The 21946-nt window shown below is 44.3% G+C and overlaps 1 protein-coding gene across 1 annotated transcript in view; it reads left to right on the top strand.

Annotated features, from left to right (window-relative positions):
- Positions 1–482: 482 nt before the first annotated feature.
- LOC306771993 (corticotropin-releasing factor receptor 1-like) overlaps positions 483–21946 on the top strand; it is a gene marked incomplete at its 3' end in the record, with an annotated part of 201443 nt that continues 179979 nt past the window's right edge. Inside the window, exons 1-4 of the mRNA XM_079261364.1 lie at positions 483–914; positions 12020–12107; positions 18483–18542; positions 18836–18961. Coding sequence (XP_079117490.1) covers positions 885–914; positions 12020–12107; positions 18483–18542; positions 18836–18961 — 304 coding nt within the window. The 5' untranslated portion in view covers positions 483–884. The remainder of the gene's footprint in view (positions 915–12019; positions 12108–18482; positions 18543–18835; positions 18962–21946) is intronic.

The raw sequence follows: 21946 nt of genomic DNA, 5'->3' as shown, positions 1-21946 counted from the left end.
CTCTTGGGGGAATACTTCACTGTCCAGACAAACCATCTGTCCTTCTCAGGCATCAAAGCTGTTAACTCTGAGTGTCATTTAGCTGAAAATTGGGTCGTATGAAATGGTTCCTTTTCCTGATACTTAATAAGGGGTTCAGTTCACTTCAGTAAAGCGCGAGGATCGTTCTTTCACAAATCCGGATCGCTCCTTTAACTTTCTCATTGCTGCGTGGTCTGGATTGCGTTTGGATGAAAGATTATGAGCAGCAGAGAGCCGCTGCACAGTCCAGTCCGAGAGGGGGGGGTCGTCCTCTCAGTGGCGTCAGATACCCCCGACAAAGTGACACAACGTGGGCGGCGCGTCGAGGACGCGATCTGCAGCACCGCGGCGTCTCCACGCAGGAGTCCGGAGCTGCGTGTGGAGTTGGGAGGACGTGACGGTGCGGAGCCGGGGTTAACCTGCCTGCAGAGCAAACCAGCACACGTGAAAAGGGGGTCCAGGTTCGGGTCCTGCTTTCAGAAGTGTCCGGACTGCGCGCGTCTCCCCGAAGGTCGAGTCCAGCTGTGAACCGGCGGAGCGGATCGTTTGGGCAGATATTGAGGAGTAAACGCAGCTGGACGTGGAGGACAGTCCCGCATGTGAGCAGCTGAGACATCCCGCTCCTGTGCTGTGGACATTTGAGTGTCTGGATGGAAGCAGAGCCCTGATCCGATCTGCACACGGCGCGTCGCGGTTCCGGCTGCTGACATTTCCAGCCGCGACGCGGCTTTGGCACCAGCACCCATTAGCCAAGACTTCTGCTTTTACTTGCACAGTTAAAACTCCAAGGACAGTCTAGGAGGAGTTGTGTGAAGCAGTTGTTATTGTGGAGGCACGTGGAAATGATGTGAAAAGGTCTGGAAATGCGTCGCAAATGCGTTTATCTGCTCCAGGTAAGTTCTGCGCCCTTTGCGCTCCCACTTCATCCTCCTGCTGGGGACATTGTAACTGAAGCCAGTAGATTGCAGGGGGGTAGGATCTTTGGGAAGGGATTTGAGGCTCTCATACCAAGATGTGGAGATGTTTACTTTTCCACCCCAGCAGTTTAAAAATAACACACTCTAAAAGCTAGAAATGCGCATTTCTCTCATCTGAAAGCTTTGATTGATCCCAAACATGCAGCGCTTTGCTTCCCCCACCTGCCAGCAAACTGGACATAAACACTAAAGGGTTCAGTTTACCCTGGAGAGCACCCTGAAAGCTAAACTGTTGGGACTCCAAGACAAATGATCTGAATCGGGGCTCAGATGGTGCTGAGGAAGCAGGACTCCTGTTTACCTCCTCTCCTGGGCTGGAACTAAAAAGTGAGGAAAACTCATGTTTAACTCACATTTCTTTGCTCACTGTGCATCCCCAGACATCAGTTATCTGATATGACACAAGCTGTGGCCCCTCCTGAGCCACATGGAGCCTGCAGAGGTAACAATGAGGACATGTTGATGTGTTGAACTCTTCAGGAGACATGCTGATGTTTTTACAGATGCCTGAGGTGAATTACTTCATCTACCTCCTTCCCATTGTGAACGGAGAGCTGCCTCACTAAGAATAGTAAAGAATCCTCCGTACAATCCCTCCGCTTGCTATTTGTGTCCCTGCTGTTGGGATTTAAGACCTGGAACTCTCAGACACCCACATATCACATGTCTGCTAAGGTCAGTAAAGCGACTAAGGGATTGTTGTCTAGTAATGTCAAAAGGAGTTCAGAAGCCGGCCGTGGAGGTGGAATGATATCAGAGATCTGAAGCACTAAAAATACAAGCACTCACCATCATTTCTGACATGGCAGGATTACGGTTTTTGTTGCATTAAAGGGGGAATCAGGAGATGAAATAATTTCATGATGGAGACATGGGGAGCTAAATCAGCATGAATTCCAACATAAATGCCACAACTGGTGTTTTTTTTTCTTTAACCAAAGAAGAAGAAAGTGCCTCAGTCTGATAATCTGAGCGGGGTCACGTAACCTGGGATTCTGGGACAGACAGGATCGTCTGACGTCACGCTGTGGGGAATTTTGAGGATTTGGGGTCGTTGTGATGCAGACGGAGTGAGGATCCTGCTGGCGTTGAATCTGTCTTTTGTTTGCAGATATTGTGGGTTTTAAACGTACGATAAAATCAAGCCTGTTTCTCCTCAACATGAACATTTCTGCTCACAGCATTATAAAGCTTTCTCCCTGAAATTTTATTTAAATAAAAAAAAACTCCAGATCTGAGATTGGAGCAAATCTTTCACTGCAAATCGACGGAACTGCAGAAGTCTGGAGCTCTAATCTCTTTATTTCCTGCCTGTCAAATGGAAATAAATGTTTTATTTGTTGAAACATGCAGAACAGAAACACAGAAAGTAGAAACAAAAACAGAGATTTTACAATTCCAACAAGCTTTGAAGTGAATCTTTGCAGCAAGTCGTGTTCAGGAACGGCTCAGCAGGGTTTCAGGAGGATGTTTCTGCCTTTTTATTCCGTTCTGTCCAGTTCTGGGGAGGGTCCATGCCTCCATCAGAGCCGTTCCCACTGATTTTCAGTCCAGTTCTTGTGTCACGTGGCTTACATCTTCACTTTCCTTCATTAAAATTGGCTTCTGGACAGCCATCCTCCCACGGAGACCGTTTGTCATGAAGCTTCAGCCAACAGTAGATCTCCTGTCTGGTGTCAGGATTTCTGAAGGAGGTTACTTTCCTTCCCGTCTGCTCTACATCTTTAGTCCTCATACTTCTGCTTTTGGCCTCCACTTGTCTGATTCACCCAGCGCCGCTTTTTGGGAATCAGTTTGTTCGTCCTGCTTTGCAACATTTAAGACATTCAGTGTTTTTCCACCACATGTAGAACTGCGCAAAAACTAACTAGAAAAGCCCTCGGAGAGCAAACCGCCGCCAAGTCAAAGAATCCTTTAAACAATTCCTGGATCCAAACGGTGATCCGGATCACCACCAAAATTTAATCAGTTCTTCCTTTTCACATTTCTAACAACACCTGAAAATTTCATGAAAATCCTTCCTTAACTTTTTGAGTTATCTTGAACACAGACAGACAAACGCTGGTAAAAACATATCGCAGTAAAAAGTCTCAAATGTTGCTGAAAGGTTTTTAGATTCTCATGAGGTGTTTTTTCAGATGTTTCAGTGTTGGAAAGTGTCACAAAACTCTAGTGGAAACAGCTTATTTGCATTTACGTTTCCCTGGACGTGACGTCGGGGGGTCATGTGACCAGTTCATTCCCGGTAAACATGGCGCAGTGCAGAACAAACAACATCAAATTTCAGAGTTTTAGGAAAGAAAATGATGGAGAAAAGCTTCGAAAGTCGTAACAAATTCTCCACAGCATGTAGAAAACCATAAATTGACGTGACTTTGCTACCTAAACACCTGCGAATCGTAGTTGTTGTTTGTCAAAACCTACAAATATCTCTTTTTTTATATTGCGAATGTAGTGGAAATGCAGCAATTTTCTGCTGTCAGTCTGATCTTTAAGTTGACAAATAAAGTGTTTTTATTGGACTTAAATGGATTTTTATCTGATTGGAATAACATGTGTCCCAGACAGGATGCAGAATTCTTAATGTGTCCAAAGAACGCACATGATGTGCTTGGAATAAATGCTAAAAACCATTTAGCATTTTGCACAGAAGCAGGTGAAGACAAGGCAGTGAGAGGTTTGTTTTAGTGACTGGTTGAAGGCAGCGAGGAGCTTAAAGGTTCAGTCGGACACGAGACCGGCTCGGTGCTCGAGTTCGTCTGTTGTCTGGCGGAACGACTCGACGGTCGGCGTTAAGTAACGAATCAGGTGCAGATAATGTGTGAAAAAGCAGGCGATGTTAAAAGAAAAGCCTAAAAAGACCTTCAGAAAGCACAAACAGCTTGTTCTGTAAAAGATTATGAGAAAAATCTGTCTGCTTGGAGCAATTGATGGTGCTTAAAGACTTTTCAGCAGTGTTGGTTAATTCTAACAACTGGTCCAGAGAGAGAGACGGTTGCTCGAAGTCTGTGGGGGATTGGAATTAGACACAGCCTTGTGAATTAGCTGATCTTACACTCATCCTCAGCAAAACTGTTCCTGAGCTTCTGGGGATGTTGGAGCTTTTAACATGACGCATTTGCTCCGTTAGGAAAACGTAGAAACATGAGCTGAGCCACTGTCATGCATCAGGGCCAGTGATGGAGTGCAGTGTGCAGATCTTTACCTTCAGTCCCGCTTCTCTGGATCGTAATCCAGTATCTCCCTGTGAGGTCCTTTTTATTCATCTCATCAGTCTCTTCCTTTCTCCGTCAGATTATACTGCCTCCACTGGATTTTTAGTCTAAAAAAAGCAGAAGATATTCAGGCAGCAGAGCATCTCCAGAGATTATTCCCCCATTTGAACACAGCATGATGTACCGTTAGTGCCTCTGTTAGGCTGAGAAAACCAGAAATCCTTTCTTTTCATGCATATCTAACTCTGTGACATTTAAAAATGAAATATAATGAATAAATAATGGCATAAAATTAAGATAAAATGTGTATTATTTACTGGCAACGGTTTCATAAAGAGCCAAAGGAATACGTTGAGGAACAAAGGCTCTGTTGCTGCACAGGATTATCACGCTTACCATGGTAATTCATTTAAAACATAATAGAATTAAACAACAAGAAGGGAAAAAAAAGACTAAATATGAGCCAAAGCTTGGAGAATTCCTTAAATATTTGTGCTATTTGTGACTGCAGCAGTTCTTTTAATGCCCAGGACTTAAAGATCCATGTGACTTCATGGAGTGACGTCCATTTCCTGAACAGTGGTCATGAAACGATTCATAAAATGTTCTTGTCATGTCAAACATCAGAAGATCTGAACTTTCTGTGCAGACATGTCTCATTAGAAAATGTGTAAAAGGATGTTTTTCTATAAAAATCACAGTGCATGGTTGGAAATTATGGGTTGACATCGTACACTCTGACGGAGTTGTGTTACCGTCAGAGCCGCCTTTGTTCTCACGGCAACAGATTAAACATGATGTTGGAAACATTCCTCAGAGGTTTGGGTCCATGTTGACATGAAGCATCACACAGTATCTGTACAAAACTATCTATAAAACCCTCCCGTTCCACCTCATCACCATGAGAATATCCCGTTCCACCTCATCATCATGAGAATCTCCCGTTCCACCTCATCACCATGAGAATCTCCCGTTCCACCTCATCATGATGAGAATCTCCCGTTCCACCTCATCATCATGAGAATCTCCCGTTCCACCTCATCACCATGAGAATATCCCGTTCCACCTCATCATCATGAGAATCTCCCGTTCCACCTCATCACCATGAGAATATCCCGTTCCACCTCATCACCATGAGAATCTCCCGTTCCACCTCATCATCATGAGAATCTCCCGTTCCACCTCATCATCATGAGAATCTCCCGTTCCACCTCATCATCATGAGAATCTCCCGTTCCACCTCATCATCATGAGAATCTCCCGTTCCACCTCATCACCATGAGAATATCCCGTTCCACCTCATCATCATGAGAATCTCCCGTTCCACCTCATCACCATGAGAATCTCCCGTTCCACCTCATCACCATGAGAATCTCCCGTTCCACCACATCATGATGAGAATCTCCCGTTCCACCTCATCACCATGAGAATCTCCCGTTCCACCTCATCATCATGAGAATCTCCCGTTCCACCTCATCACCATGAGAATCTCCCGTTCCACCTCATCATCATGAGAATCACCCGTTCCACCTCATCACCATGAGAATCTCCCGTTCCACCTCATCATCATGAGAATCACCCGTTCCACCTCATCACCATGAGAATCTCCCGTTCCACCTCATCATCATGAGAATCTCCCGTTCCACCTCATCATCATGAGAATCACCCGTTCCACCTCATCACCATGAGAATCTCCCGTTCCATCTCATCATCATGAGAATCTCCCGTTCCACCTCATCATCATGAGAATCACCCGTTCCACCTCATCACCATGAGAATCTCCCGTTCCACCTCATCATCATGAGAATCTCCCGTTCCACCTCATCATCATGAGAATCACCCGTTCCACCTCATCACCATGAGAATCTCCCGTTCCATCTCATCATCATGAGAATCTCCCGTTCCACCTCATCATCATGAGAATCTCCTGTTCCACCTCATCATGAGAATCTCCCGTTCCACCTCATCATCATGAGAATCTCCTGTTCCACCTCATCATGAGAATCTCCTGTTCCACCACATCACCATGAGAATCTCCCGTTCCACCTCATCATCATGAGAATCTCCCGTTCCACCTCATCATGAGAATTTCCCGTTCCATCTCATCATCATGAGAATCTCCCGTTCCACCTCATCATCATGAGAATCTCCTGTTCCACCTCATCATCATGAGAATCTCCTGTTCCACCACATCACCATGAGAATCTCCCGTTCCACCTCATCATCATGAGAATCTCCCGTTCCATCTCATCATCATGAGAATCTCCCGTTCCACCTCATCATCATGAGAATCTCCTGTTCCACCTCATCATGAGAATCTCCCGTTCCACCTCATCATCATGAGAATCTCCCGTTCCACCTCATCATCATGAGAATCTCCCGTTCCACCTCATCATCATGAGAATCTCCCGTTCCGCCTCATCATCATGAGAATCTCCCGTTCCGCCTCATCATGATGAGAATCTCCCGTTCCGCCTCATCATGATGAGAATCTCCCGTTCCGCCTCATCATGATGAGAATCTCCCGTTCCACCTCATCATGATGAGAATCTCCCGTTCCGCCTCATCATGATGAGAATCTCCCGTTCCGCCTCATCATCATGAGAATCTCCCGTTCCGCCTCATCATGATGAGAATCTCCCGTTCCGCCTCATCATGATGAGAATCTCCCGTTCCACCTCATCACCATGAGAATCTCCCGTTCCACCTCATCACCATGAGAATCTCCCGTTCCACTTCATCATGATGAGAATCTCCCGTTCCACCTCATCACCATGAGAATCTCCCGTTCCACTTCATCATGATGAGAATCTCCCGTTCCACCTCATCACCATGAGAATCTCCCGTTCCACTTCATCATGATGAGAATCTCCCGTTCCACCTCATCACCATGAGAATCTCCCGTTCCACCTCATCATGATGAGAATCTCCCGTTCCGCCTCATCATGATGAGAATCTCCCGTTCCACCTCATCATGATGAGAATCTCCCGTTCCACCTCATCATGATGAGAATCTCCCGTTCCACCTCAACCATCCATTAGTTTTATGCCTTCATTGCAGCTTCTCACCACATATGATGCATTCTGACTTCTTTCCTTCAATCAAACCAAAGTTAAGATAATGGCCAACATAGAGTCATGTCCTCAGTAGCGTTTTTCATGTTGAACGTGTAAAACGTTTTATTTAATGCAAATTCACTTCAGCTCTTCTCTGTGAAGACATGACATTGACTCTGAACAGTCAAAGCCTCAGGGACCTCTGTGCTCTTCGGGGACCGCAGGTTGGGAACTGCTGCTCTGCTGGATGTAGATCTGAGCTGTGTGCCATGTTGCATCATCCTGCTGGAAGTTTCCATCAGAAGATGCAACACTGTGCTCATAAAGGAATGGACATGGTCAGCCTGAAGCGTTGATCCTGACGGCAGGATGGATCCATGTTGTTATGATGTTTCCAGCAGATCCTGATCCTACCATGTGGATGTGGAGATGAAAATGAGACTCATCAGACCAGTTTTGGTGAATCTGTGCATTGTAGCCTCAGTTTGCCTCCATGGGATTAGTTTTAATCAGAACTGAACAGGTGTACCTAATAAAGTGGCTGTTGAGCGTAATCTGTTTGGTTTAGAGCAGCAGCTGCAGGATGTAACAGGAAGACTTCAGTTCGGCCCTCAGGACTTTCGCTGCGTTGCACCTGATTTAAATGAAACAGATCTTCTTCCTCAAGCCAGACATAACACCAGAGTAGAAGATTTCCAGCTTTTAAGTCGGAGCAAAGTCCAAAACCAAAGAGTTTACATGGTGTCTTGCTTTAAATTTAACAACACGATCCGTGTTGCTGCATACAGAAACCTACATGTGTGTATTTAAGTCAAAAAGTGTTGTCTTTGTGCCATTCTTGATTGTAACAGTGGATTCTGGCATGAGATCAGGTCGCTGTAGCATAAAGTACATGCTAAACCTGCTGCAAAAGTTCTGATTAGACTTTTCTGAAAGTGGAAAATAAACACAACAGAGCTCACATCTTGAACAGGATGTGGAAAGCCGCCTCAGATTCACACAGAAGCAGTTTGGCACTTTTTTTTTTTTTAAAACATGCAAAGTCAAGGTTTATAATTGTAATTTTCCAGCCTGCTTTGATTGGAAACCAGATGGAAATCTTGGCGTCTTCCTGCGTGCATCAGCAGTCGGGAGGGAAAGGGTGTGAGTGGAATGAGCCGTGACATTCTGCAGGTTCGCCACACCTCCAACCTGCAGCTGTTTTGTTGAACGCATCAGCATTTTATTCATACTGAGGTTATTTACTGTCACACTAAATCCTGTCCTGCAAGTCTCCCACATGGCACGATGCTATGCAGAAGAGTAGAGAAACTATGCAGCTGCAGACGAATCTGAACGACTTTTGTTTCAGTCATGAAATGTGAACGAGTCAAAAATAGAAATCTGCTGAACGTGGCATCAAAGCGACTCCTGCACATCTGATCAGTCACCTCACACATATCACCTCCTGAAGACGATCAAAAGCAGAGGGCGAATATAGAAACAAGAAGAGGAAGGAATAGGCTCAAAATATGCTGGAAATGAAGCACGAAATGGCATATGAAACAGGAAAAAGCCTGGATCAGCAGCTGCTCTGGACTGCAGCGTGCTGAAAGCTCGGTGCTCGGCCTCGGGCAGCATTCTGAGCATCTTAACTTCCCCCCTTTGGAATCCTTTTCCTCCTCTCGTCCGCTGATGCTTCATGTTCTCCTTGTAAGGTGGAAAGATGCAACGATGCAGGAGACGCCGCCAACAGATCCTGCTGTAGTTTCCTCCTCTGCTGGGAATGATAAAGTTTACCGATGTTAAAATGTTTTTGCATCTCTGCACAAAGGGACTGCAGCGGAATAAAATGTGTGCAAACACGTTTGCAGCCATCAGTCATGACAGTGTTTTTATGTAAATAACTCAAATAAAAGGTAAAACATCATCTGACAGGAAAGGCTTTAATGTGAAGGCAAGGATGGCCGTGTCGATACTCTGGAGGTGATACTTCCATATCAGTCAGTCAAAACATCAGAGCTGATACCTGAGATATCCTTCTGCTGATGCAAATCATGACATTTGTTTCAACTTCTGAGACTTTTACGCAATAAAAGCGCAACAATGGAGGTGTCACATGATCACGGTAGCCTCTCAGACGTCATTGTGAAGCTCCTGTTGGTGGGGATGAGGTTTTATTTTGATATTTTGCTGGCTTGATACAGATTATGGCACATTCTGTTATTTTTAATTGATCATATTACCTTTACGTATCATACTTTTTTATTTTGCATTGATAAATAAATGTGGTTAATCTTATATTAAAATGATTTATTGAAGCCATAAAGATTTGAGCAGGAGAATAACAGAATCGCCTTTCCTGCATTTCCTGCAAATTTTCATTTTCACAGTTTTGTCTCATTTGGAAAAAGGAAAAAAAAGCCTGTAATCTAATTAATAGGGTGGGAAATCAAATATTGTGATTTTTTTTCTTCACAATTTTAAAATTGATATTTAAAAAAAGAAAAAAGATTTTTTTTCAAATAAATTAAAATAATCCATTATAAAATGTTGGTCATTTTTATTAATCCTTTTACTTGTCTTGGGCAGTTTATCAGCAGAATGGTGGTCTGGCTACTGTGTTTGTTTTTCCTCATTGAAATGAAGACAAATGAAGAGTAAAAAGATTTTAACATTTTGTTTTGTTTTTAATCTACAAAAATCAGCAATATCGAAGAATCGTGAGAATCGCAATTTGAATCGAATCGGCACCCAAAATATCCGAATCAAATCGGGACAAAAGCTTATTACCACAGCCCTACTAATTAAATTATTCATTAATATCACTTATTAGATAAGTTACTGTTCATTCATTTTCCGAACATCCGAGTCTGATTAAGGATCGCAGGAAGCGGGAGTCCATCCCAGAGAGGCTGGTACCCCCGGACAGGCCCCCAGACCATCACAGGGCCACATAGAAAGACAACTATTCACACAAACACACACTTTTTAGGACAGTTTAGAGTAACCGCATACACACCCTACACCACCGTGCAGCCCAGATTAGTTACCATAGCAACATAAATGTAGAATTAGCTCCACATTTGGTTGCATGTGCAGCGACAGCGATGAGAGCGTTTCAGCCATTGGCTTAGAGGAAGACGTCCGTCGTCTTCACAGTCCCTGGAGAACCAGGCGAATGTTTTGGAAGCGAGCCAGGTCTTCAGCTGGGGTCACGTCTGGCCCAGCTGGTCCGCATCCAGACTTTATTTTCTGCCCTCTTCCCATTTGCTTTAAAAGAAGAGGAATTTCTCTGGGGCCTAATGAGCAACACATCAGTGGAAAAAGCCTGTTTCTGCGTTGGGCTTCAACCTGTTCCCAGGTCCTCGGTGTGCTGGCGCTCGCTCTGAATATTAAAGAGATTAGTATTACTGAAGTGGTGCACAAAAGCAAGGTCATCCATTTCATCATTTAAATATCTTTTTCTCCTGTTAACTTCTGCATTCTCTGCTGCTTCAGGGTTTATGCTGTACGTTTGGAAGGTGTGTGTGGTGTGTTTTCTGTGCAGATAAATACTTCTAGACTTTGACTCTGGAATATGATGCACATGTTTCTGGAAGAAGAAGGTACATTTGGATGCTTTCTGTAAAATCTTCCAGCCGTCGCTTCCTGTTTACATTGAGGCCATCAGCTGTTTGTTGCGTGGCGACGCTCGGGCCGGCGGATCAGAAGGTTACTGCCGTCCGATACGAGCAGGATTCAGTGAGCGTGAAGCAGACGCAGCGAGGCAAACCTTCCTGTGAAATGTGGGGCCTCTTCAACCCGATGTGACCTCAGAGGCTTGTGGTGTTTCACGCCGGCGTCACCTCATACAAACATTTAATGACTCAGAAGAATTTTACTGGATTTAAAGCAACTTTTTCTGCACTTTCTGACTAAAAAGGTGACTTTTTAACACTTTATGTCCTGCATTATTGATGCTAATGTTTTATTTAGGAAGGAAATGAAGTGTTGGCTTTACAGGTAAACTGTCAGAACTCACGGAGACCGGCGCTGTTTGAGGCCATTTGGAGTCGTTTCCTCTTATCTCGCAGGACCACCGGCATGTGCTGCATGGGTGCTGGCAGAGGATCAGAGGTGTCCAGATGTCTCCAGTGCAACATGCAAGACAATCCTTCTCTTTTTGAGTCGCCAGCACTCCTGGTCTGAACCGGTTCCAGCTCAGTTACCTGTCCAAGACTAAAGCAATCCATTTCAGATCAAAGGATATGGATGAAATATTAATCCAAACACTGAATTCCACTTTGCTGTCATTTAGTAAAACCACAAATACGGGTTTTGCGTCGACGCGTCTGAAAGCGGGAGATGCTGTCTGGTGTTTGTGCTTGAAGGGGAAACTCGCACGAGATCCGACGGACCGCCGCACGCCTGTTTTTTTACACGCTTCTGCAGGAATTCAAAGTCGTCTGGAAGCAAATGGATGCATTCATGGAAAGATTGTTTTATTCTGACATCAATGCTTGAAGGAGGGATGCCTTTGTTTCTGTCAACCTGAAAGTGTGTTGATGTGGGGGAGAGTGATTACAGAAAACAGAGCATGTGGATGCAAAAGAAGCGGTTAAAACACACAATCCTCTGATGGGTGCCGAAGGTCTCGCGGTTTGATCCGCCTCTACTTCATCTACTATAGATGAGGAATAAAGCGGCGCCGGATCCGAACAGCAGGGCTCAGACGGTGTTGTGTTAATATTTGATTGTGCGATTGAACCTGACCTCTTCTGTTTGCAGGTGTGCGCCGTGGTCAGCCTCCTGCCGCCGGCCACCGTGGCGGATCTGACGTGTGAAGCTCTGCTGCTGCTGGCGGGAAACGTCTCGCGTAAGTCCCAAACAAGCCTTCATCACCACACCATCTTTTACAGGCTCTTCTGAAAGGCGTTTGCTTCCCAGCGCTGTCCGAGCCGCGTGTTCCAGCTGCTCCGCTGTGAGACTGCATCGACTTTTAGTCTTTTTACATTTCATGAACATAACCGCTAAATGCCAAAACCTCATCCTGAGTCACAACTTTCCCCTTGTGAATATCGGCAAACTGTCATTCTGCGTTATTCCATTTCCTCTCCGACCTCGCAGTTACAGTAAGAGTGGGCGAATCAGAAGCCGTGCACACACATCCAGCCACAAATGCAGCAGTTATGATGTTGTTATTTGTTCCAGGTGTTACTCATAAAGATGTCTCCGGTAGCTCCTAATGGAGTGATAATAACACCCTGCTGCAGGGATTTAAACTTCAGTCAGACCAATTATCAGAAAGCATCTGCTGGAGCTGCAGTCAATGATTATTTTATCCTTCTTGCTCTTTTTCATCTTGTTTTTTTTAAATCAATAGCCTGAAAGGTGAGTTCAGGAAATGGTTTTCCAGGATTCCCAGTAAAATCTCCTCGCAAACATCCAGTTTGATCCAGTTTGCTCCTCATTACCACGCTGGTGGTCTGCTTCCCGACCGTCAGTCTGCAGGAGCAACAGCTGCACCTGCCGTCCCGCTGCACACCTGAACAGAGGCGAGGCGGGAAAGCTGCTTATTGAAGCATGAAGCAGGAGTCAGACCAGCAGCTTTCCAGTTGGTAAAAAAGCTGCTGGAGCCGCCTCCGCCAGCTGCGCACCGCCGCGCTGCCACTTCTTCTCGTTGCTCCTGTTTTAAAATCTTTTCTCTCAAAGTGAGAAACGACATGAAAAGGTTTTTCTCTTCATAAACGAGAGTTTCAAAGTCGTTTTGAGATATTTCTAACCTATCAAAAGCCTGGAATTTCATTTTATTATTTCAGGAAATCTTACCAGATGGGTAGATGATACATACTGGGAGGTACTGGGAGGTCTTTAGAGCTAAAATGGAGTGTGTGAGCCAATGCAATGGGATTATATTCATGTCCATCTTTTAGATATAGTCTAAGATTTAAGCTCATTGGATGGGTAATATCAGTCGCAGTATTCCAGTATGGAACGATACAGATACCAGCCCTGGTATCGATACTATCGATATTTGGATTGAGCAGATAGACTCGTAGGTTACTGAGGAGGTGAATTGAAGCTTGGTGGGCGGTTCCTACCATCGCCGTCTTGGCAGGGGCATGCGAGTCGTCTCACCCAGAAAATACAAATATGGCCAAAGAGGTGGAGCTGAGAGGGGGGCTGTGAGCGTCATGGTGGATGATTGACATCAAGCGAACTCTGAGCTTTCTGTAGCTAAGAGCTAACTGAGCTAACCTGGAGATAACTGGAGCTAACCAGCTAACGGAGGTAAGCGGGCTAAAGCTAAGTCACGTTGTTAACCGGCTAAAAACCGCGGTTGTTCTACGTTCTTCTGACTTGAAGCGGGAGATCGGGTACCTGTCAATCAAAAGGACACGCCCCTAAATATGGTGAATTTTTTTTGATAAAATTACATCTGAACGGGCGAGTTAGAAAAAAAATTCACTCAATTGACTTCCTAAAGATGCACGGCCGAAGTCAGAAAACATGGAATATAGAAACAAACAGAAGCAGGATATGAGATGGTTGAATCCCTGAAGACCAGTAAACATGGCTGTGTGCTGTACTTTGTTTTCAAAGACTACTTCTGCACTTTATTTAAACAGTTCCAACATGAAAATGTTTGGACTTTTTTCAATATTTATGCTAGGACTTTGCTATTTATACCTTTTAAGTTACTCAGCATTTTGTAAGTCTTGATAGAATAAGGATGACTCAGCGTTTCTGTGGGACGGAGACTCTCTGGGACACACAGATTTTTATCTTTTGCAGAGTACAGTACTTTAGAAGAGGGATTTTGTCAGCAAGCTGGTGGTAAGGATCATGTTGTGGTCCAGTAGGAAACAATTTTATGCTTAATTCTTAGTGATAAAAGGCAGCTGGCCGAGCAGAAGTTTAATTTAAATTAGCATAATAATTTTCACTTTCCTAAAGTTCAGATATCATTTTTATTATATTAGGAAATCTCTGAGGATTAATTGGTGCTTGAAGGTCCTAAAACAAGTTTTTACAGCTGAAATTGTGCAAAATAGATGTAATGTGATCTCAAACAGAGTCTCGGTGGGATAATTTCACTTGATATGCGTGTGAAATAAAACCACTTTAAGATTCAGTAACGAAATAAAAGATGGGGTGTGAAAACCTTTTTGGCTGAATGTGAGGTTGTCAGACGGAGGCAGCTTCTGCAGGCGGTGTGCGCTCCTGTGTGTCCAGAGAGGACAGTGGCCTGCTGCATGATGAATGAGGACGTGAAAGGATCACTGATGTCCTTAGTTACGACAAATTACACGTCTCTTACTCTGACGTGTTGACAAAAGGCTGCCATCCTTAAGTGGGGGGGGGTGTTAATGTGCAGGACAGTAACGATTTGTTCCTTGTTGGGATTAATAGGCTGTCCTGTTAGCAGTATGATGTCCATCATCAGCCACACGTGCACGCTTTGTAAATAATTTCTGCCGACGTTCTGTCACGCAAACAGACGTTTTCTGCGTCTGCAGTGTCTCATCATTCTAAATGTTTGTCAGGATCGACTTGAGGTTTGCTTCTTTCCAGTTTGCCTTTAAAACTCCAGACTAGGGCTGCAACTAACGATTATTTTAACGGTCGACTAATCTGTAAATAACTTTTTCGATTAGTCCCGATTATTTCTGTCCCGCCCACCATCTGTGCTTCCAGTTGACGCAGCTCTTTTTACTGGTTCCAGTATGTTTTCCGCCACTCTCTCCATCTGCATCATATGAATGTCCCCCTGATTCCCAGTCAGTCCCAACATAATGTCCTTTAGGAAGTTAAAAGAACGACTCCTGAACCAGTTGAATAGTAAATTTAAGATAAACAGCTTACTACTAATTTATTCTGAAACATCCAAACTTAGCTATAGTGTCATGGAATGTTTTAAAAGGATTCTTTAACACCGTTCTTGGCGGAGGTTTCCGCTCTCCGAGTTTCTAGTTTCATATTTAACGAGCAACTTCGTCCGCGGCTGGGGGCGTCGTGCACACGGCTGGATCCAAGTGTTTTAAAGGCAGAGTATGTAAGATTTCAAGGCGATTCTTTCCACCACGAGGTGGCAAACACCAGGTTGTGAGCAAAACCACAGAACTGCTACCTCCACAAACGACCACAGGTTGGCAGTAATGAGCAAAACTCACCCCTCCTCCTTGCCAGCTCCAATGAGGGCAGGAATCGCTTGTGAGCTGTAGCTGAGAGCCGCTCTGCAATAAATGGGCTTATACTCCCCCTACTGGTGGTAAAAAAAGTACTTTTATTTTACTGGTCAGAAAACATTAAAGAAGGGTCTTTGTCATTAATTAAACTTGTAATTTAATAACGCATCAAATATGGACAGACTGGAACCTACATGTTTAAAAAACTATCTAATTATGATTGTAGTTATTTTTTTTAAGTTAATTTATTTTGAAAATACTGAAAATCTGACATACTCTACCTTAAATGCTACATGTAAAAATGTTGGTACTTTCTCACCACCTCGATCAGCTGTTTTGCCGGCAACAGCAAACACACGGAAGCAGCAACTCCGCTTCCTGCTTTCTCTGTGTTAACCACACCCACCTCACATGTCCGACCAATCACACGATACTTCTCGCAGCCCCCCCAAGAAAAAAGTTCGATGTGTCGAGAACTGTCTTCAAACACGTCTGTGAGAACAAAATTACGTCATTTTCTTCTCAGAGCCTCGAGAACAAGAAAAAAGTTCTGGCTTCTCGTGGAAGATGTAACAGGCTTTAGATAGTGATGTTCTCCGGCAGTCAAACTGCCAGAGAGGTCCGTGCCTGACGTGGGAGGTCCGCGTCCTTTTTTTTTTTTTTTTTGTATGCTAAAGAACTAGGCTATATACGAGTGATCGCGTGCTCGTTCGGCAGGTAATAAGAGTACTCGGATATTGGAAAAAACAGAAACATAGTCTGGCCCCTCTGTACCTCTCTGATCAGCTCCTCCTGGAGGTACCGAGATCTCCGCGGAGGCTCAGAGGAGACAGAGCATTTGCAGTTGCTGCTCCAAAACTATGGACTTCTCTGCCGCTACAAATTAGAGAAGCCACATCGCTGCCAACTTTTAAAACACACCTAAAGACATGTTTTTATGATCTGCCATTTTATCCAGTTTGAGACTCTGCTTTTCTATTCTCTCTTATGTACTGCTTTATTGTTTTTGTTTTAATGTTTTAATTTCTTTTACTTTTGATTGCTTTTGTTGTTTTATCTTTTATTCCCTTAACTTCTATTGTTATAATCTCACTGCATGTCTTCACTGTTCAGCACTTTGTTGCAGCTGGCGCTGTGTGAAAGTACTATATAAATAAAGTTGAGTTGAGTTTGTCGAATTGCATTGAAATGATTATTTCCATCTTGAAAAAGTCTGTTTTGTAGATAAACAAGGGCCAGAATCCTTTAAAACATTCCTGAATCCAAACAGTGATCCGAATCACCACCAAAATTAAATCACTTCTTCCTTTTCACATTTCCAAAAACTCCTGAAGATTTCATGAAAATCTATCCATAATTTCTGAGTTATCTTGAACACAAACAGATAAACGGCGGTAAAAACAGAAGCTCTTTGGCAGAGGTAACAACAGCACATCGCTACTCGCTAATGCTAACTTTACCATCCGGAACACTGGAAACCATGACTCCGGGGTGCTTTCCTTCCAGATGATCATGCGTGACTGTCGTGCTGCCGTGGTACGCCGACTCTGCGTGGCAGACGACACGTTTCACCTGTTTGACACTTTGGGGATATTTCACGCTAAACGAACTTTGGAAACAGGTTGCGCCGCCGGCAGTTTCTTCTTCGTTGTTTCAACAAAGACGCTGCAGGACAACACTGCCCCCAGCACTTCCTGTGGTGCTTTGTGTCGTTTGCTTGGTGTTTAGAGTTCGTCTACTGTCTGAAAAGCCGCGGTTGGTAAACGGCGTTAAGTTGCCTGGAGCCGCGTTTTATTAGCAAAGCCGTTATGGACGTTTGTTACGCGACGCGTTGACGAGGAAATTTCACGTGGATGAATTTTCATTGTCGACGAATCGTTGCAGCCTTACTCCAGAAGTACGTCTCCTAATCTGCACTGCAGGTCATGTTCCTTCATCATCAGGCCTTCATCCTCCTCTCTCAGAGGAATAACTAATTCTAATATCAGTTACGTCGACTTTAAACAGTTTTATCATCAGAAAAGACAAATATTAACAAAAAAATCGTTAAAAATGAGCAAATCAAGACAAGAGAAAAATGTCTTTTTAACTCTTAAATGTATGTTGTTTTTTTTTTTAGTTTTGTGATTGCTGCTGGAATCAGGGTCATATCCTGAGAAGGTAACGCACAATGAAACAGCAGATCAGTCCTCCAAGCACAACATCAGAATGGTTGTTTATCAGTCGCTTCACAAAACGACCCATTTTCTGATCCAACACCCACATTGGCAGGATTACAGGGACATCAAATCCTCCAAATTAAAGCACACAACACATCCCACTGTGCACCAGAATGATGCAGAGACGCGGTGGCTGCAGTGTGTAGGGGATCTTGTACATCCCTGAATATCAACGGATAAATATAGACCAAGCAGTTTAACCCTTTCTTGGCTGCATGTGGGACGATTGTTGTGCCGAAGGAATGTTCACTTTCTGTTTGTCTGCAGTGGAAGTATGGAAAAGGCTAGAAATAAACTATTTGGCTGAATCTTTATTACGACTTCCGCCGAGGAGTTAATGCACCGTTACTCTGCCTGCAACCTTTAACGGCTGAAAAAAAAAACCAGGTGCAAAAACATCAAGTCATTAAATATCATCGTTTGTGCAGCTTTTCTTTTAAAAATGTAAAATAATTCGTTGACCGAAGGGACTGTTTTCGTGTTTTTCTCACCACTTATATGTGTGAAAACACCGGTTATAGAAAAAAAAAACTACATAAAAACACAGAAGCAAGTGTCACCTCTGCCTCCAGGAGCTTCCTTATTTCCGGGACTTTTTTATTCCAAATCCTCCTGAGTTATTAGAGAAATAATGGTCTGACCCTCGGGGCACGTCTGGATTCATATTTGCAGCTTTCGTCCTGTTATTGCTGCAGGGAAGGTCTGTCACCAGTGTTTACCGTTGCCCTTTAATGCTCACCCTTCGTAGCTGTTAAGCTGAATCTAATGAGATTTTCATAGCATCTTCTTAAGTGTGCAAATGAAGATTGAGTTTGCTGATGAAGCTGTCTCTCTGGATTGCAGTGCAGTCCCTGGCCGCTTCCTGGAACCAAACCCTCAGCAACACCACGAGCCAATGGAGCGGTAAGTTGGACACATTATCCCTCTCAGAAGTGTGAAACTGATTCCCAACGCAGTCACTACAAAGCAGAGAGGCTGTGGAATTCCTCACCAGGGAGACAAGTTTGATATGAAGTGAGATTATTAAGATGAAGATCAAAGACGAGAACAATGCTGGAAATAGATCTGGCACAGGAGACGGCGCTCCGCTCCGAAACAAAGCGCAGGAGTAATCATTAAAATCAGTGCAGAAAGGCAGCAATCTTACTCTGCACTAATTTCCCTGTGCGTCTGACACGTCTCTCCTCACGCTTCAGGCTCGGGAATCTACTGCGACACCTCCATCGACGGCATCGGCACCTGCTGGCCCCGGAGCAGCGCCGGCCAGGTGGTGTCACGGCCCTGTCCCGAGATGTTTTATGGCGTCAGGTACAACACCACAAGTAAGTCCTCGCTGTCAGCCGCTGCCTGCATGGCAGATTAAAAATTAGATTTCATACGACCTCCAGTCCTCCCGCTTGCTTACCCCCCCTCACCCCAGGCAATTCCTGTTTGTGTATATGCAAATTAGCATGAGCATACAAATTAGTGACAGATACGCAAAAGTGAAACAGGAAAGCAGAGTGTGCACAAAACAAGGAGTGCTGCAAGAATTTAGCATGAAGGGCCCAAGGACAAGCTGAAAACATGACAAGAGGAGCGAAAATATGCTAAAATCAAACCAGAATAACTGCTGAAATTTTCAGGTCTGCTAAATCGATGCTTTTTCTCTGTTGTGGTTTGTTGTGGAGGAAAAACTTTATCTGTTACAGTTTACTTCCTGCTTTATTTCCAGCCCAGTTTATTACCATAGACCGTATATGAAAGATAGACGGAGCCTCCGACAGTCAAAAGTGAAGCCGATGCGGAAGTGCATAAAACTGCAGTTCCCCCTTCATCCACTAGGGGCTGCAAAACAGAGCAAATCCCCATAGACTCCCATGTTAAAAAGACCAACTTCACAGCAGAAATAAACATGTTTACAGCAGAAATAAACATGTTTACGGCAGAAATAAACATGTTTACAGCAGAAATAAACATGTTTGCAGCCTGGTACAAAAATCCATTTTAGGTTTAATATGTCAGGTTTACCTTCATGACAACTGTGGGAGGAGTGAATTTTTTTCTAACTTGCCCGTTTAAAAGTAATTTCATCTCAAAATTCGGCATATTTAGGGGCGTGTCCTTTTGATTGACAGGTACCCGATCTCCTGCTTCAAGTCAGAAGAACGTAGAACAACCGCGGTTTTTAGCATGTTAACAACGTGACTTAACTTAAGCCTGCTTACCTCCGTTAGCTGGTTAGCTCCTGTTATCTCCAGGTTAGCTCTTAGCTACAGAAAGCTCGGAGTTCGCTCGATGTCAATCATCCACCATGACGCTCACAGCCCCCCTCTCAGCTCCACCTCTTTGCCCATATTTGTATTTTCTGGGAGAGACGACACGCATGTCCCTGCCAAGATGATGATGGTAGGAACCGCCCACCGAGCTTCAGTTCAGCTCTTCACAAACCTACGGGTGACGTCACGGAGGCTCCGCCCATCTTTTATATACGGTCTATGGTTTGTGCTGAACAGACTTGATTAGTTTTGTTCCATCGTGTCTTTTATATGGATAAAGGCAGTGTAGACGAAGGGGGATTAGTGGCTGCAGGAGTATTTATTCTGATTTAAAGTCACATTGGAAATGGAGGGATTTGGAAGCGGCTCTCAGGCTTCCTCCCACCGTGCGGGAACATGCATGTTAGGTTCAGACTGTGTTTCACACGACCCCCTGCGTGTTTTAAACGTGTGTTTTTACTCTAAAACACCTGATGTCACCTCATGTCTTTGCAACCTGTTAGCGAGCACTTGCATTGCATTCTTGGGTGATAAAGTAGGGTGACCTTTCAAACATGTAGGCCAGGGGGGTCTTCAGGACCAGAACTGGGAAGCTGGGTTCCCAGTGGGTTAACTGGTCACTCTAAGCTCTCCCTGGGAGTGAGTGTGACCATGTTGGCCATGTGAAGAGCTGGTGGCCTCTCCAGGTGTACCTGCCTCTCACCTGCTGGTTGCTGGTTTAGACTCCAGCTCCCCTGCAGCCCTGCTGGGGGATAAGTTTAGCAGTTTTTACCAGATTTACTGCAGTATGGGGAGGTGAAACGGATTGTCTGAAGGACAGTAACAAGACATGAAGTTTCAGTTGGTTAAACAGATGTGCAGGCGTGATGATCAGGAACTGGGAATGCTGGTAGTGTTGGCAGGAAGATGACTCTTAGAAAAGGCTGAAGACAATCTGGCGAGGGACTGGGATCGGCTCTCCCACAGAGAGACGAGGGAAACTGGTTCGGTTAATTAGTGGCTGATTTCTGCGAGCAGAGAAGTGACAGGAAGCATGACCATATAAGGCATGGGCCAGGGAGCCAGACTGGAAACCATGATGGCGCTGAACTTTCTGTAAGTTGTCCCTGAAAAATGTTTCCTACCTGAAGTCAGCTCATCCCCTCTGAGCGAGAACGTTTCCTCAGAAGGGTGTCGTTATTATTTCATGTGGACGTTTACCAGCTGTGACAGCGATGCTGGTAATGTTTTAACCTTTTGTGTGTGTGTGTGTGTGTGTCATCTGTATATTTTTGGACGGGTTTTGTCAGCGCATTACACTTGTTTCTGTGTACAGAAACCTTCCAGAAGCTGGAAGGTTTCTCTCCATTCATAAGCTGGAGCGGATCGCTTCCAATCCATCTACACTCGGTCGGTTCACTGCAGCAACGCTGTCATCAGTCGTGGACAATTCCTCCCACCCCTCATATCAGATTGTTAGTGATCTGGAAGGCAGCATCAGCAGCAGGCTTCTTCAGCCACAGTGCATGACGAAGCGGTACTGCAGGTTCTTCCTCCCCTTAGCTGTCAGACTGCTGATCACACACACCCACCCACACCAGAGCTCATTGTTTTGGAATATCTGGTCATTATAACTGCACATTTATGTGGTCAAAAACCGTCAATTTGCACTGCTTTCATAATTGGAATTTTCTTGCACAGTATTTATAACCATCCTTCCTATCCTTTGAAGTGTTAATCTTTGTGTACATGTCAATAATATGTTGGTTTTGTCTACACTATGTATACTACTGTCTGCAACATGTTTTATCTTCATGCTGAGGCTAGCAAGCAACCGGATGGATCTAAAACATCAGCCTTTGTCAGCACTTCTTCTGCAAAATCAGCCATAAATATGAAGCATAACTGCCTTCATGTTTAGTGCATTCAGCCTAGAGAGCTGATGTACAGCGTCATTTAATCTGTTGACTTCACCATTAATGACCTCCACCAGCTTCTCTTAATTTATTTACTTCTTGTAATTGTAGAGTCAAATGCAAATGATCTTTATGGCAATATATCAGTCAGGGG

This window comes from Telmatherina bonti (assembly GCF_933228915.1).
Source record: "Telmatherina bonti genome assembly, chromosome: 21".
Lineage (NCBI taxonomy): Eukaryota > Metazoa > Chordata > Actinopteri > Atheriniformes > Telmatherinidae > Telmatherina > Telmatherina bonti.
This window is presented reverse-complemented; position numbering and strand designations above follow the sequence as displayed.